The 12,385-nt window shown below is 37.6% G+C and overlaps 1 protein-coding gene across 2 annotated transcripts in view; it reads right to left on the reverse strand.

Annotated features, from left to right (window-relative positions):
- Positions 1 to 2,485: 2,485 nt before the first annotated feature.
- The window catches only part of usp48 (ubiquitin specific peptidase 48), a 30,541-nt gene continuing 20,641 nt past the window's right edge, over positions 2,486 to 12,385 (reverse strand). For both annotated transcript variants that reach the window (XM_088938047.1, XM_088938048.1), the window contains exons 19-27: positions 11,439 to 11,549; positions 9,434 to 9,564; positions 9,000 to 9,106; positions 8,424 to 8,528; positions 7,979 to 8,161; positions 6,887 to 7,012; positions 4,766 to 4,814; positions 4,503 to 4,529; positions 2,486 to 3,354 (exon numbers count right to left, since the gene is read on the reverse strand). In XM_088938047.1, coding sequence (XP_088794173.1) covers positions 3,332 to 3,354; positions 4,503 to 4,529; positions 4,766 to 4,814; positions 6,887 to 7,012; positions 7,979 to 8,161; positions 8,424 to 8,528; positions 9,000 to 9,106; positions 9,434 to 9,564; positions 11,439 to 11,549 — 862 coding nt within the window. In that variant the 3' untranslated portion in view covers positions 2,486 to 3,331. The remainder of the gene's footprint in view (positions 3,355 to 4,502; positions 4,530 to 4,765; positions 4,815 to 6,886; positions 7,013 to 7,978; positions 8,162 to 8,423; positions 8,529 to 8,999; positions 9,107 to 9,433; positions 9,565 to 11,438; positions 11,550 to 12,385) is intronic.

Below are 12,385 nucleotides of genomic sequence, written 5' to 3' on the forward strand. Positions count from 1 at the left end.
TTGTAGCAATGGAAAAAAAAGGTTGTAGTAATAGATAAAAACAGAAAAAATAAATACCTGAAAACAGCGACTCTGTCCCAGTTGCAGATCTTAATTTCTGACACTATTCTGAACTGTATCCAAGACAAATCTTGCCTCCAGGAGATTGTATTGGAGGGCGAGCTGGAGGCCGCAGTGTACACTAACAAAACATGGACAAGAACACCGAAACGGGGATACAGCACCTTCATCCCACACCATAACTTTCATTACGTGCTTTTCTTAAATTCTCAAGCCGGAAATTCTACAACAGGCATGATGGTCTGAGGTCCAATAGATTCCTTTTTAATATTGTATAGAATTGTTCAGTGCCATTTGCTTTCCTGTTGCTAATAGGTGCAACTCCCTCAAGACAAGCAAAAACTGGTACCAAAGTTTTTTTGGTATCCCTGAAGTTTAGGACAGAAAACTAACAAAGCAAATAATTGCTCCAGTGAAGAATTGTTTGTTTAAATCTGATGCTTATGGCTTTCAAAGCTTTAGCAAAATAAAGTAGATACGGTTTCAAACCTTTTTTTCACATGGTGATCCATGAGCCAGCTTCCAAGTGACTTAATATAATTACCTATCAGATCACGAGAATTCCAAGTCAAATTTTCCTGGTTTTGAGAATTAAAGAACCGAGAAAGCGATTTAGTGATCTGGAGATGGTATTTAATGGATCATCTGTGTCACAATTTCAGTTCTATGTTCACTTCCTTCACACAAATGGTGGCATGATGTTTAGCTACAACAATGAGCAGAAAAGAAAATGTACTCTGCATTTTCTCCAATTCCCGAGACCGGAAAAAGTATAACCCAATTAAAAACCCCATACTGCTTTACAGCTTCAAGCCAAGCTGTAACCCAACCCTTAGTGCCCCAAAATATTCCACAGAAAAGTATTTTCATTCTTAAATCCTGACCTTACCTAGTAATCCAGTAAACATTTCACCAAAACTCAGTATCCGTGTCATATGCCATCACACTCTAATATTAGTCCTGTTAACAGAACAAAGCTCTCAGATGCGTTTTGTAAGCAGGGTAACTGATACAGATGATTTAAAAAATGGATTCTTTCTTCTTCACAATACAGGGTGTAGATATAAATTTAATACTTCTAAATAATGGCTAAGAGCATCTAAGTTTCACCAGAACATAATACACCAGGTGACCATAGTTGGTCCAATTTCTGTCTTTAAATGAAAGCAATCTACAAAACTGTGCAGCACTGAAGTGTGGCGAACACTATCATATTGACAGAAGGTAATCAATGTTTTGCATGACAAAATCAATTACTAAGATGTTTCCCATTACCTTTCAGATGAACATGTTATACAATATAGTAAAAAACAAAACATATTAAAAAGCATGGTTTTACGTTTGTTAGCAATTTGTGTTGGAAAATTAGTATCACTTTGAAATGTTCAGTAATTTTAACAGCAAAAGATTTATAAGTTAGCAAACATTAACATTCACAGCTTCTATTGATTAACACTTCTCTTGTAATTACCTAAGGCTTACAGTAAAAAAAATAATTTATAATCCTTTTATAGTCCTGGAAATTTTCAAAATTCGTTCTTTTTTTAATCCATATATACACAATCACAAAAAAAGACACCCCATCTACAAAAAAGTTCTGAATTGATTTAAAGTGAAATGAAGTGAAATATCGTTATCTTTGTGAAGTCATAATTTGTTGACTATTAGACCATTTACAACATGGTGAAAAAGCAAATAGACCCCCTTACGTTTTTATGGTTTAAAACACTTAAGACAAATTGACCTCCACCTAGTCCTCACCAACTCTTAATAGCAGATAAAACTAATCTCATTTGACAAATAACACATAAAAATTCCACTTTGTCATTTCTTTAAAAAAGAATCAGCAAGCATTCAATATCTATGGGAGTATGGTAGGACTATGGGAGTATTTACCTTCTGTTTACTCATAAAAATCACTGAATTAGATTTAGAAATCTAACAAAGTTCAGAGGTTGCGAAACCTTACTGAAAAAGGAGTTCAACATGAATTGGTAAGACATAACAAAACTGTAAAAAAACCACTCAAGTTATCATCTTTAGCAAAAACACTGGAAGTGTTTTTTTGTTAATAAACTTAGATATAAGATGAATATCTGTGGAGCACTGAAGGTGACAGCACTTCTGTCAGTGACTGTATCATTTAATTTAACATAAAAACATGTCTTTTACAAAAAAAAAACTTTGACATTAAACATGTTGCTTTGGACAAAACATCTTTTGAGTCCCCTGAGCTATAAGAGTGCCATATTCAGGAAATGGCTTTCCTTGTTTTCTGACAAAATACTGAATTACCTAGTTATAAGGTTGCCTTAATGTACCAATTTACAGAAGATCTATTAATACCCATTATCCATCTCTAACTGTAATAACCAGGCTACTCAGAACATGGGACATCCATCTGTAAAAAGGATGAGTCATAGCATTTTTAAAATTGGAAAAAAATTTTAATGCAAATATGAAAGACGGTTAACAATAAAACGAGTTAACAGTGAACAAAAATGCTTGAATCCAACTATAGGCTGCAGTATCTATGCCACATTTGCAAGGTAATGAAAACTGAAGAGAAAAAATAAAACCTGATTTTTTTCCTACTGAGTGCCTAAAATATGTCTGGGGCTTGAGAGAGGCCTCATTTTAGACACTAATTACGGATACATTTTCAATATTTAAATAGCTCATGCATTCTTTAATTTCTTTGAAAAAATTAGGACTGATGACATCAATAAAGCACTTGCTATGAGCAACTAACAGCGAGAGCATTCTTTTATTGAAGAGTACTCAAGAGACAGCAAAAAGCTCACTTTTATGGAAATCCTCACACTGCCAGTGTCTCTAACTACAATGTTTAGATTGGTCTGGACAAAATTAAAGATGTTACTTAAGAACTCCAGAACAAAATCCATTTGTGAGTATTAAAACCCATTTCCTCTTAGGAAAAAAAAAAACTGGATCTTGATCATTTTTAAAAACCTTGCACGGCATCTTGCCAGTCTGGAGGTTTCAGTTTGCTTGCACAGGCCCTCAATTCTGTATACTTCAAGTCCTAAATCCAAGATGACGACACCCAATACCTCTGAGAATGCATAAACATCTTTAAATATTAAAAGCGAGCAGGTATTTTAAAGTACTTATGAAGAACAGAATTTGCAAAACAGTCACAAAGAAAATAAAACACCTTCTCCGCATTCTTGACCAGCTACCGTCTTCAACCATGTCGAGATTTTTGGTCTTTTGTAAAATTTCTGCTTCCTGGTAGTTGAAGTTTCCTTCAGTGTCCTAAAAGACCAGTACCTAAAAGGATCATTCAACATTTTAGGTTAATGAGAGAGCTCATATATACGCATGACATAAATACATGTTGTAAAATATTGAGGTGTTTTTAATATCAGTAATATACCAAACAGTTATTTCTAGACCTGAAAACAATTCAATTAAATTTAGTTCATAAAAAAACTTAACATATATCAGAGTTCCAAAATAAGAAGATTACTACTGGACCACACATTATAAAGAATTTGTGATAAAAAAGGACATTAATTTACGGGCCTCTTTTCAGAAGTAGCAGAAGGTAGATTAGGGTAAACCTCATTCCTGGGTCATGATATCACCACAAAGTCTATATAGCCTCTGACAATATGGTCAAGGTATGATGAGTATAAATCACAGCTTTAAGAGTATGCTCCACATCTCATTGTTCCAAGGGGTGACAAGATTTCTCCACATTTTACCACTAACCAAAATATCACCAGAGCTATCTATTCTATTTTAGTACTAGAGGCAAAAAAATAAAGAATTTATACAAACCCCCACATACAAAAATATAACATATCTACAGTATATATCTGACCACCTAGCCGAAGAGACTGCTGATCTTTCTCTAATTACCTGCAAGACCCTCTCCAAGGCTATTCGACTAACTGGGAGGCAGTGTTATACAAGTCCTGCTTTGTTCCTTGAAACAGGAATTTCCTCCACATTTAAGAATACAGTATGCAAAACTGAGAATTATTCAACAACTCGTCTGTATTGTGGTGCATGGGACACAAGAGCTACAACATGAGTTGACAACACGTCAGACTCATGAGGCAACCCATGCACGTATATAAATTAGTTTAACAGGGCACGACAAAGAATATTGCCCTGGAAATGATTTTTGGACGAGTTATGTCCCTAAAAAACAAAATCTCCTAGTACAAACCATTCATGAAAGTGGATCAGCAGTACAGTGATTTTGACATTTTGAAAGTTAGAGGCATCATGAGCACATTTTTGGGATTCTGTTTTTTCAAAATTGTATGCTAGGTAGCACCTAAGAAAGTGGACTGTTTATGCTTACAAAACTATATATTCTGACATATGTATTGTAAGTTTCACATCTCAATCCAGTTTATTATGGATATATGTATTCTCTTGATTAATAAATGCATTGTGATGCTTACCTTTAAATCCTTCTTCAGGCATACAGACTGTTAACAGAGAAAGAGAAAATGATTACAATTGTGATTAGTTCACTACTGTACTTTAGCAAATTGGAACCTTTTCTCAAGATTTCCTGCTTATGTTGAGGGTCATTCATAAACAAAATGATTAATAAGGTCACGTTTAAAGATTTCAGATTTTAAAAAATGGTGACCCAAACTTTGAATATGACAAAAACCTACAAGTTCATTTCAATTTTTACAACGCAAAGAAAACCTCCTACCTTGAAATACATCATCCATTGCTGCATAATCAGCTATTGGTTCGTCAGCCTTAAAAAACAGATAAAATAAGAATACAAGTCACAAATATAACTCCACAAATTATTCAATGGAATCATACCAAAAATACATAGATCTGTAAACACTATCTAGATCATTGTAATGTATCCCCACCCTGTCCAATATGCAGTAAAGGTGGTAAATGGTGATTATTGGTCACAGTGAGCATTCGTCTATAAATCCCAACATACAAGTAGTAACACAAAGCAAATGAAATGGAGTCACCAATGTACAATCACTTTATTTGGTGGAAGGCCACCAGGTGTGGCATAGAGTCTACCAGCATCTAGAAATCTGCAGGAGGAATGTGGCACCATTCCTCTCGACAGCTCATTCTAGAGCATATTTGAGCACAACTCGTTTTACAGACAAGTTTCACAGAAGGGGTTTAGTGAATGTTCTTCACAAATGATTTACTGACGTTCCTAAATTATGCACGTGACCCTGTCGACAAAATAAAATGTGCCAAATTAACAACTGTGCCCATTTCGCTGGTCTGCACAATTCTCAGACTTCACTCATAAATGTGGTGCAGTAGGTGAAACCTTTCTTAGTTCAACTTCATCTCCAGGTTAGTTTAATTTCCATAAAGCAATACATCTTATAACCTTTGCACACTTACACTGAGCCAGTCATGGCACATATAATTGCAAAATCTTCTAGTTTTCAGATTCCAAATACAGTTTCAAAAGGGCCTTGAACAATTAGACAGCATCTAATTTAATCATCCAGTAGTGTAAACACCCTTCCTGCAGAATTTAATATAGTCTTTACAGAGAAAACATGTTTGTCCATGCAGAATTCTGGAAATTTGGCTTTAGATATCCGTGGTGCTAGAACAAAGACTTTGTCTGGATAATGCATCTTGGATAAAGCACGAACAATCTTACACTGTAATCTTACAGAACATACACAGAGCAAGGTCACTGTGTCACAATTAAAGCCCAGAAGACACTAGTGTCACATTTATTCCTAAATCCGATAGTAATTTCTACATCCTCTAGTAGGGAGGATGACAAGATGCCTCATGTAAAGCATTAAGGGATTCTGGCTGTTCTGCAAGGGAGTTTTGACCATTCCTCTAGGCAGAATGACTCATGGTCCTTCAGACCCTGTTTCACCTTGAAACACAAACATTCAGTGGGATGGAGATCTGGATGTTGAGTGTAGTTAACCACTGGTTGTGTGCTTTGGGTCACTGTCATGTTGAAAACAGATTTGCAACCGGGCTTGAGCTCTTTGGCAGAGAGTACCAGATGTCTGGCCAAAATGTGATGGTATGTGTTGGGAGTACATGATTTCCCCAGGCTTCCCAAGAGCTGCAAGACCAATAATTAGTCCCAAAGCACCACATTTGTTGGACTGTGTTGCATGAAATACTTGTGAGGTTTGAATAAATGTGACTCCTTGTGCTTTCGGGAACTCTATTTAGGATCAATTCGGCCTTGCCCTTTCCAATACTGTTACGATTACAATTTTTTATTTGAAGACAATACACAGTTCCTATTTCATCGAGGGTATGTATACATTTGGAAGGATTTGTATATGTGGATGCCATTGGCCCATGATCTGTTTTGTGGGTCAAATGTTCTCTTTTCCTATTTCAGGCACTGGGACATTCCTATTTATGCAGTGCTGGTGATATCATTTACCTTTAAATTTCTTTGTTTTGTTTTCTGTTATTTACACATGGTTAATATTTCACCTACGACAAAACCAAGGATTGCACTTAAACTACTGGAGAAAACCATGATTCATAAAATAAGCTCTGAAGATCCATGAAACGTATACTCTTTGAGTGTGGAATTTTTGGCTGTAGCACAAACGGCAGCAAAAGACTTTCCCGAACAAGACTGAATTTGACCCCTTTTCTATCTCAATGTACAGAGAGGCTGCTATCCAGTTTCCTTTTCTATAATCATCTGAACTGCAGTAATTTAATTGATATTATCTGGAAATGAAGTGTTGTGTTTAAGTCGCACATAAATGTGACATTCTTAAGGCCATGAAACTTAAGACATTTTCGTGACACATTTTCCTCTGTTCTGCTCCCTTTCACATACCTTTAAACAAATAACACACTCAGGAATGACTCCAAGGCTTCCCAAAGTTGCTGAATCATCTGTCAGACTACGTCCATCCACAGACAGGTTTTGGTCAAATGGAGCCACAGAAAAAGCATGCATAATCTGTAAAATAAAAGAAAGATTTTTTATTTTCTTCATACTGCTAGAGCTTGACTTACAGTTATGGCTGCTACTTTTCAGGCTCAGGTTTCATTAGATTCCAAAGTTCAATTATGCAGCTGCTAGATGGAAAGGAAAATTATTGCAAGACTATATGTAGGCACGCAGTAATCCTATACAGAAACAATTTTATTTAACCCTTTCAATTCACCTTTTTCAACCGTAAGAGGCTACACTGGGCTTAAAGTGGGGAAAAAAGGGCACAGCAGTGGTACTGTGGCTAAGGATCTGCCTGTGGCTGGAAGGTTGCTGGTTCGTATCCGGCGGCCGGCAGAGGAATCCTACTCCGTTGGGCCCCTGAGCAAGGCCTTTAACCCCAACTGCTCCAGGGGTGCTGTATAAATGGCTGACCCTGTGCTCTGACCCCAAGCTTCTCTCCCTGTCTGTGTGTCTCATGGAGAGCAAGTTGGGGTATGTGAAAAGACAAATTCCTAATGCAAGAAATTGTATATGGCCAATAAAGTGATCTTATCTTATCTAAAAGGGAGAATGGACAAGGTTTACTTTATACAAAAAAAAACCTGAACTGGGAGACTCCAGGGATTTCATTTAATCCAACATAAATTTGTCTCTAAATGCTCTAGACTACATAACAGTGACAAACACTTGTCTTGTTGACTCAAAACGTACTCCAGCTGCACTCTGAACAGCTGGCCAGCCTTTTCAGGCAAATACCACAGGACAAATCAGAAGCCACGAAAGGGCCCTGGTCCAATTATGAGACAGAGCAGTCTGAAAGTTGGCTCTAAAATGTGCTCATCATAGTGGTGGACCTCTGAAAGTTAGAATACATCCCGCGTTGCAGCTCAGAAGTCAAAAAGCCAACTGATGAAGTTTTCATTCTAGGTTTTGAGCCAATCAGAAAGTGAAACCAACCGATCGATCTGAGGAACGGTGGGCTTCTGCTACCTGTATCTTGAGCTCTTTCAGCGTCTGACTAGCCGACACAATGAGAGCCTTCTCTCCGCGGACCTTCCGGTGTCGAGTGCTCCTCCGGATGCTCGTCTTCTGGGGCATGACGAAGGAGCTCAGCTGGGAGCTGGCGCCCGTGCCGGAGTCGCCCAGCTTCTGGCGCTTGGTCCCATCGTGGGACTGTTCGGAAAAACCAAGGATTAGGGAATCCAAAGCACTGCAGTGCAGCTGGGGGGCCCGTAAAGTCGGCAAATAATCGCAGATTTAAAATGAACGACATTCCATTATGCCAAGTAGAAGCAGGTCTGACTGAGCAGCAGTCTGCCTAATTAGTAAGACAGACAATTAACAAGCATTTCCCTTGGTGATGAACATAAGAATAGTGCAGTCCTGCAATGGAAATTCGAATTTCATTATCGAAACGGAAAGAAGATAAATTTACCTGGTTAAAATCAGGATCATTTTCTCCTTCGACTTTTGGCTCCTCTCTCTCATCTTCGGCATCTGACCCACTCACATTAAACTCAGGAACAGCTTCCTTCATTACCTGTTCAGAAAATCAAGCACGTCCACAGCTAAACTTTAGGGTACAGCGATAGGATAATACAGTTTTGCAGTCTGAATCCAAAGGCTGACAATGGTCCCTTAACCTCTTTGGTCTACATTTTCATTAAGATTAACGATCACTTGCAGCACAGCTCAAAGTTCATGCCATTGTTAAAAATCAAAGGTTCTTCCTACAAACCTGGTACAAATATTCCAGGGACAGTTTTCCAAAATTAAGTCTAAAGTCAAACAGATTTGCCCTAATTGAACTTTAGTACTTATCGGTACTTTGAAAGACTCTACAATCAGCTTCTGACATTTTTTGTTTGACAATTACAAACATTTTTCCCCCCAATTACAGTTTTGCCTATGCATTCACATAAATCTCATTCGACATCAAAATTATTTATTCTCTCAAAATTATTTCCCATGTTTAAATTCAACAAACACAAAAAGGCATTTGTGAACCCACCATTTTATTGTCGATAACCTTGCGGACATAAACAGTGGCCTGGGTATATTCACGCAAATCTCTTTGCTGCTGAAACAACAATCCTTCTCTGCAATCCAGACAAAGTTCTGAAACAATCACAAATAATCATCAGTGCTTTGGGACATTTTCCATATTACTAAAAAGGAAACCACTATTCTCAGAATTAAAATGCCTTCAATGTGCAAGTCAAAACCTTTAGTTCTTCCCAGTTTCTTTAGGGTAAACAGATCACAGTTTCAGCAGGAGTAGAATACTTAATTTTTTAATTTAGATTACATTCCATTTGTTTACTGCGCCAAGAAATTAGGTTAACCACTTGTGGTTTGTTGAGAAGTAACAAATTTGAAAAGAGTTTGCAGACATTTCATTTTAAAACAAAAATAAACTAAGGTTACGGATACTATTTAACTGACCTGGATCAGTCCGGTATCCAGAGTTTGAAGAGTTTTGGATCGTGTCCACCAGCCTATAAATTTTAATAGGCTGGTCCACAAGAAAAAGCCTGCTTATGACCTCCCATTCACTCGGCCAGAGCAGAGCTATACTGTGCAAAGGAAAAGCCAAAGACATGAGATGAACATCTGCAATACTGCAATGGCAGTTTCCAAAAGTGATCAGAATCGGAGTATTCACTCAGAAAGAATCCGCATCAACTTTCGAATGAAATGCTTGAAAGAGTCTGATGCCAGCTCTTCTGTTCATATTTCTTATTTACCACATACACAGTCTCCAAATGTATTCACATCCTTGATGAACTGTAACTAAAACCTGATTTGGCAAAGAAAACACAGGTATATATCGAGATATTTCAACATTTCTGAATTAAAGCATGCAAATGTGATACTTCAGGATATCTGCATCTTCAAAAAACTTTGCCATCATTAGAGTTAAGACAGATTACTTGTGATGATACTGGCATACAAAGTGACGATGTGTATACACTCCTGGGGGAAAAAGTCAAGATAATTGCTTCTGTGGCCAGAAAAAAACAGCCCAGAGAAAGGGCGGGGTACATACTGTATCAATGACAGATTAAAAAAAAAGACCATCTATCCATTTTCTAACCATGATCCAATTCAGGGTTGCAGGGGAGCCAGAGCCTATCCCAGCAAGCAATGGCTGCAAGGCAGGATACACCCTGGACTGGATGTCAGCCCATCACAGGGCAGACACAGAGACAATCACACAACCTCACACCAGGGCAATTTTCTAAAAAAAGCCTATTAACCTACTAATACGTAGGGAGAATACACACTCCAGGTCTGGAATTGAACCCAGAACCACAGGGCTGTGACGCAGCAATAACTGTTCTGTTTAAAGGTTGGCTTTCAGAGAGAGAGAAGAGGAATTCCAAAGTTTACTAAGCAATTAGCGATGTGTGTGGAGAAGCTCACGCTTGGTTACAAATAGTGCTACAAAAGGACATTATACAGCCTGGATTCAGCTCAATTACTAATTCTTTAAGAGAGTATGAGAATCAGTGGTCTTGATTAGCTGTTGCAGTCTCTAGTAGAACGTTTATGGAATGTTATGGGGTGAGTAAAAGACAGCAGATGTGCAGGTTGCACATTCTGAAGGAGATGGAGAAGTTTGGCATGGAGGAGAGAATAAAGAAGGTTTAAGAACCTAAGAAATATATTCAAATATATCTTGAATTTGATAGACATTCAATATATACATACAACAAAAAAGTCATGAGTCGTAGTGTTATTGACATATTTATATACTGAATGTACACCTGGGATTTCATACTGCATCAATGTTTAGTTACTAATTGTCAGATCTATAAAGACCTGAAGAGGCTACTGTATATATTTCAATGTACATCATTTTGCTGCCCAGTTAATAAAACACACATGCTACAACTTGACCTTCAGGGCTTCGCACTGTTTTGAGAGAAACTCCAGGGTATAGTATTTTATATCCTGGTGCTGTTACAAAGAAATACATTCTTTGCAAAAGTTATGAATAGTAAAAAAGAAAATTAACAACATAGGATAAAATAAAAACAAACATGGTCTGGGGTTAAACCTGTGATCAGAATAAATGCTTCAGTGGAGATATACAACCTCAGGAAAAAGATTAACATCATTAATCGAACAAGCGGTAATCACATTCAGTTGAAAAAGTGTTGAGTAGACTGATTTATTTATAATTTGGTCATGTTAATGACATCAATAAAGAATTGCACACAAAATAATTCACTTGAAATCTACTCTGCTCATGAGGGTGACTCAGTGTTGACACACTGATATACTGTTGTGTATTTATTAAATACACAAACTCGTGAATACCACTATTTTCAAATGAACGGTATCTGTATCAGCAGTAAAAAGTGAATTCGCGCTCTAGTGCTGATTATTACGTGCATACTAGTGCAAGGTGATACAGGGGACGTGAAAAATGGGACACACTCACTGTTTGGCGTCTCCTTTTGCCATGGAGTCAAAAGTGAACATGAAGCCCCCGTGTGGACAAAGCAGAACACTGTTGCCCACGTTGGAAATGGGGTTACACCTCGTGGGTCTCCTGTGATTCAAAACAATGTTACACAGCAGTTGTGAGATCAGCACAAACCTACTGTCAGATTATATCTGTAAGCAGCTCAAAAAGAGTTTTGCATACCATATTTAGTTGTGTACCGGCTGGCTTATGCTATAACAAACATAGATAAAACGTCCAATATTGTGAGATAGCAATCAGGATCTTTTATACAGTATCTTGCTAAAGTATTCAGACCCTTGACCGATTCTCTCATTTGACTGAATTATAAATCCTACGTTGAAATCTAGTTCTCTGGGATATTTTTATTTCTAAGCACTGAAACTCAGCATGAATTATTTTAATGCGACATTGTTTTGTTAGAAAATATTCTTAAGAAAAATAAAAAACTGAAATACGCTTTGCATAAGTATTCCATCCCTGTGTTGCAGAAGCTCTACGTTTACACAGGTGGAAAGCAATTGCCTTAACGAGGACACAATTGCCTTCTAATTGGCCTCAACCTGTGAATCATTAAAATAACTGCCACGTTTTCTGGATAAAAACCCCACAGTTAAGGGATCATTATTCAGGTGGTGAATCTGAAGGACAGCTGTGAAAATGAGAAGACTAAAGAGCATTCTAAAGAAGTTAGAGATAAAGTCAAATAAATGCATAAATTAGGAAAAGGGTACAAAACAATATCCTAGTGTCTGGATGTCCCAGTGGGCACTGCTGGTTCAGTTATCAGGAAGTGGAAGCTACATCAAACCACCCAGACACTGCATGGAAAAGGTCGTCCCTCAGAACTCTCCGCGTGAACAAGAAGGAGACCTGTGAGAGAAGCCATAGAGAGGCCAGCGATCACTTTGAAGGAGCTCCAC

This window comes from Atractosteus spatula, chromosome 20 (genome assembly GCF_055471065.1).
Source record: "Atractosteus spatula isolate fAtrSpa1 chromosome 20, fAtrSpa1.hap1, whole genome shotgun sequence".
NCBI classification, from domain to species: domain Eukaryota; kingdom Metazoa; phylum Chordata; class Actinopteri; order Semionotiformes; family Lepisosteidae; genus Atractosteus; species Atractosteus spatula.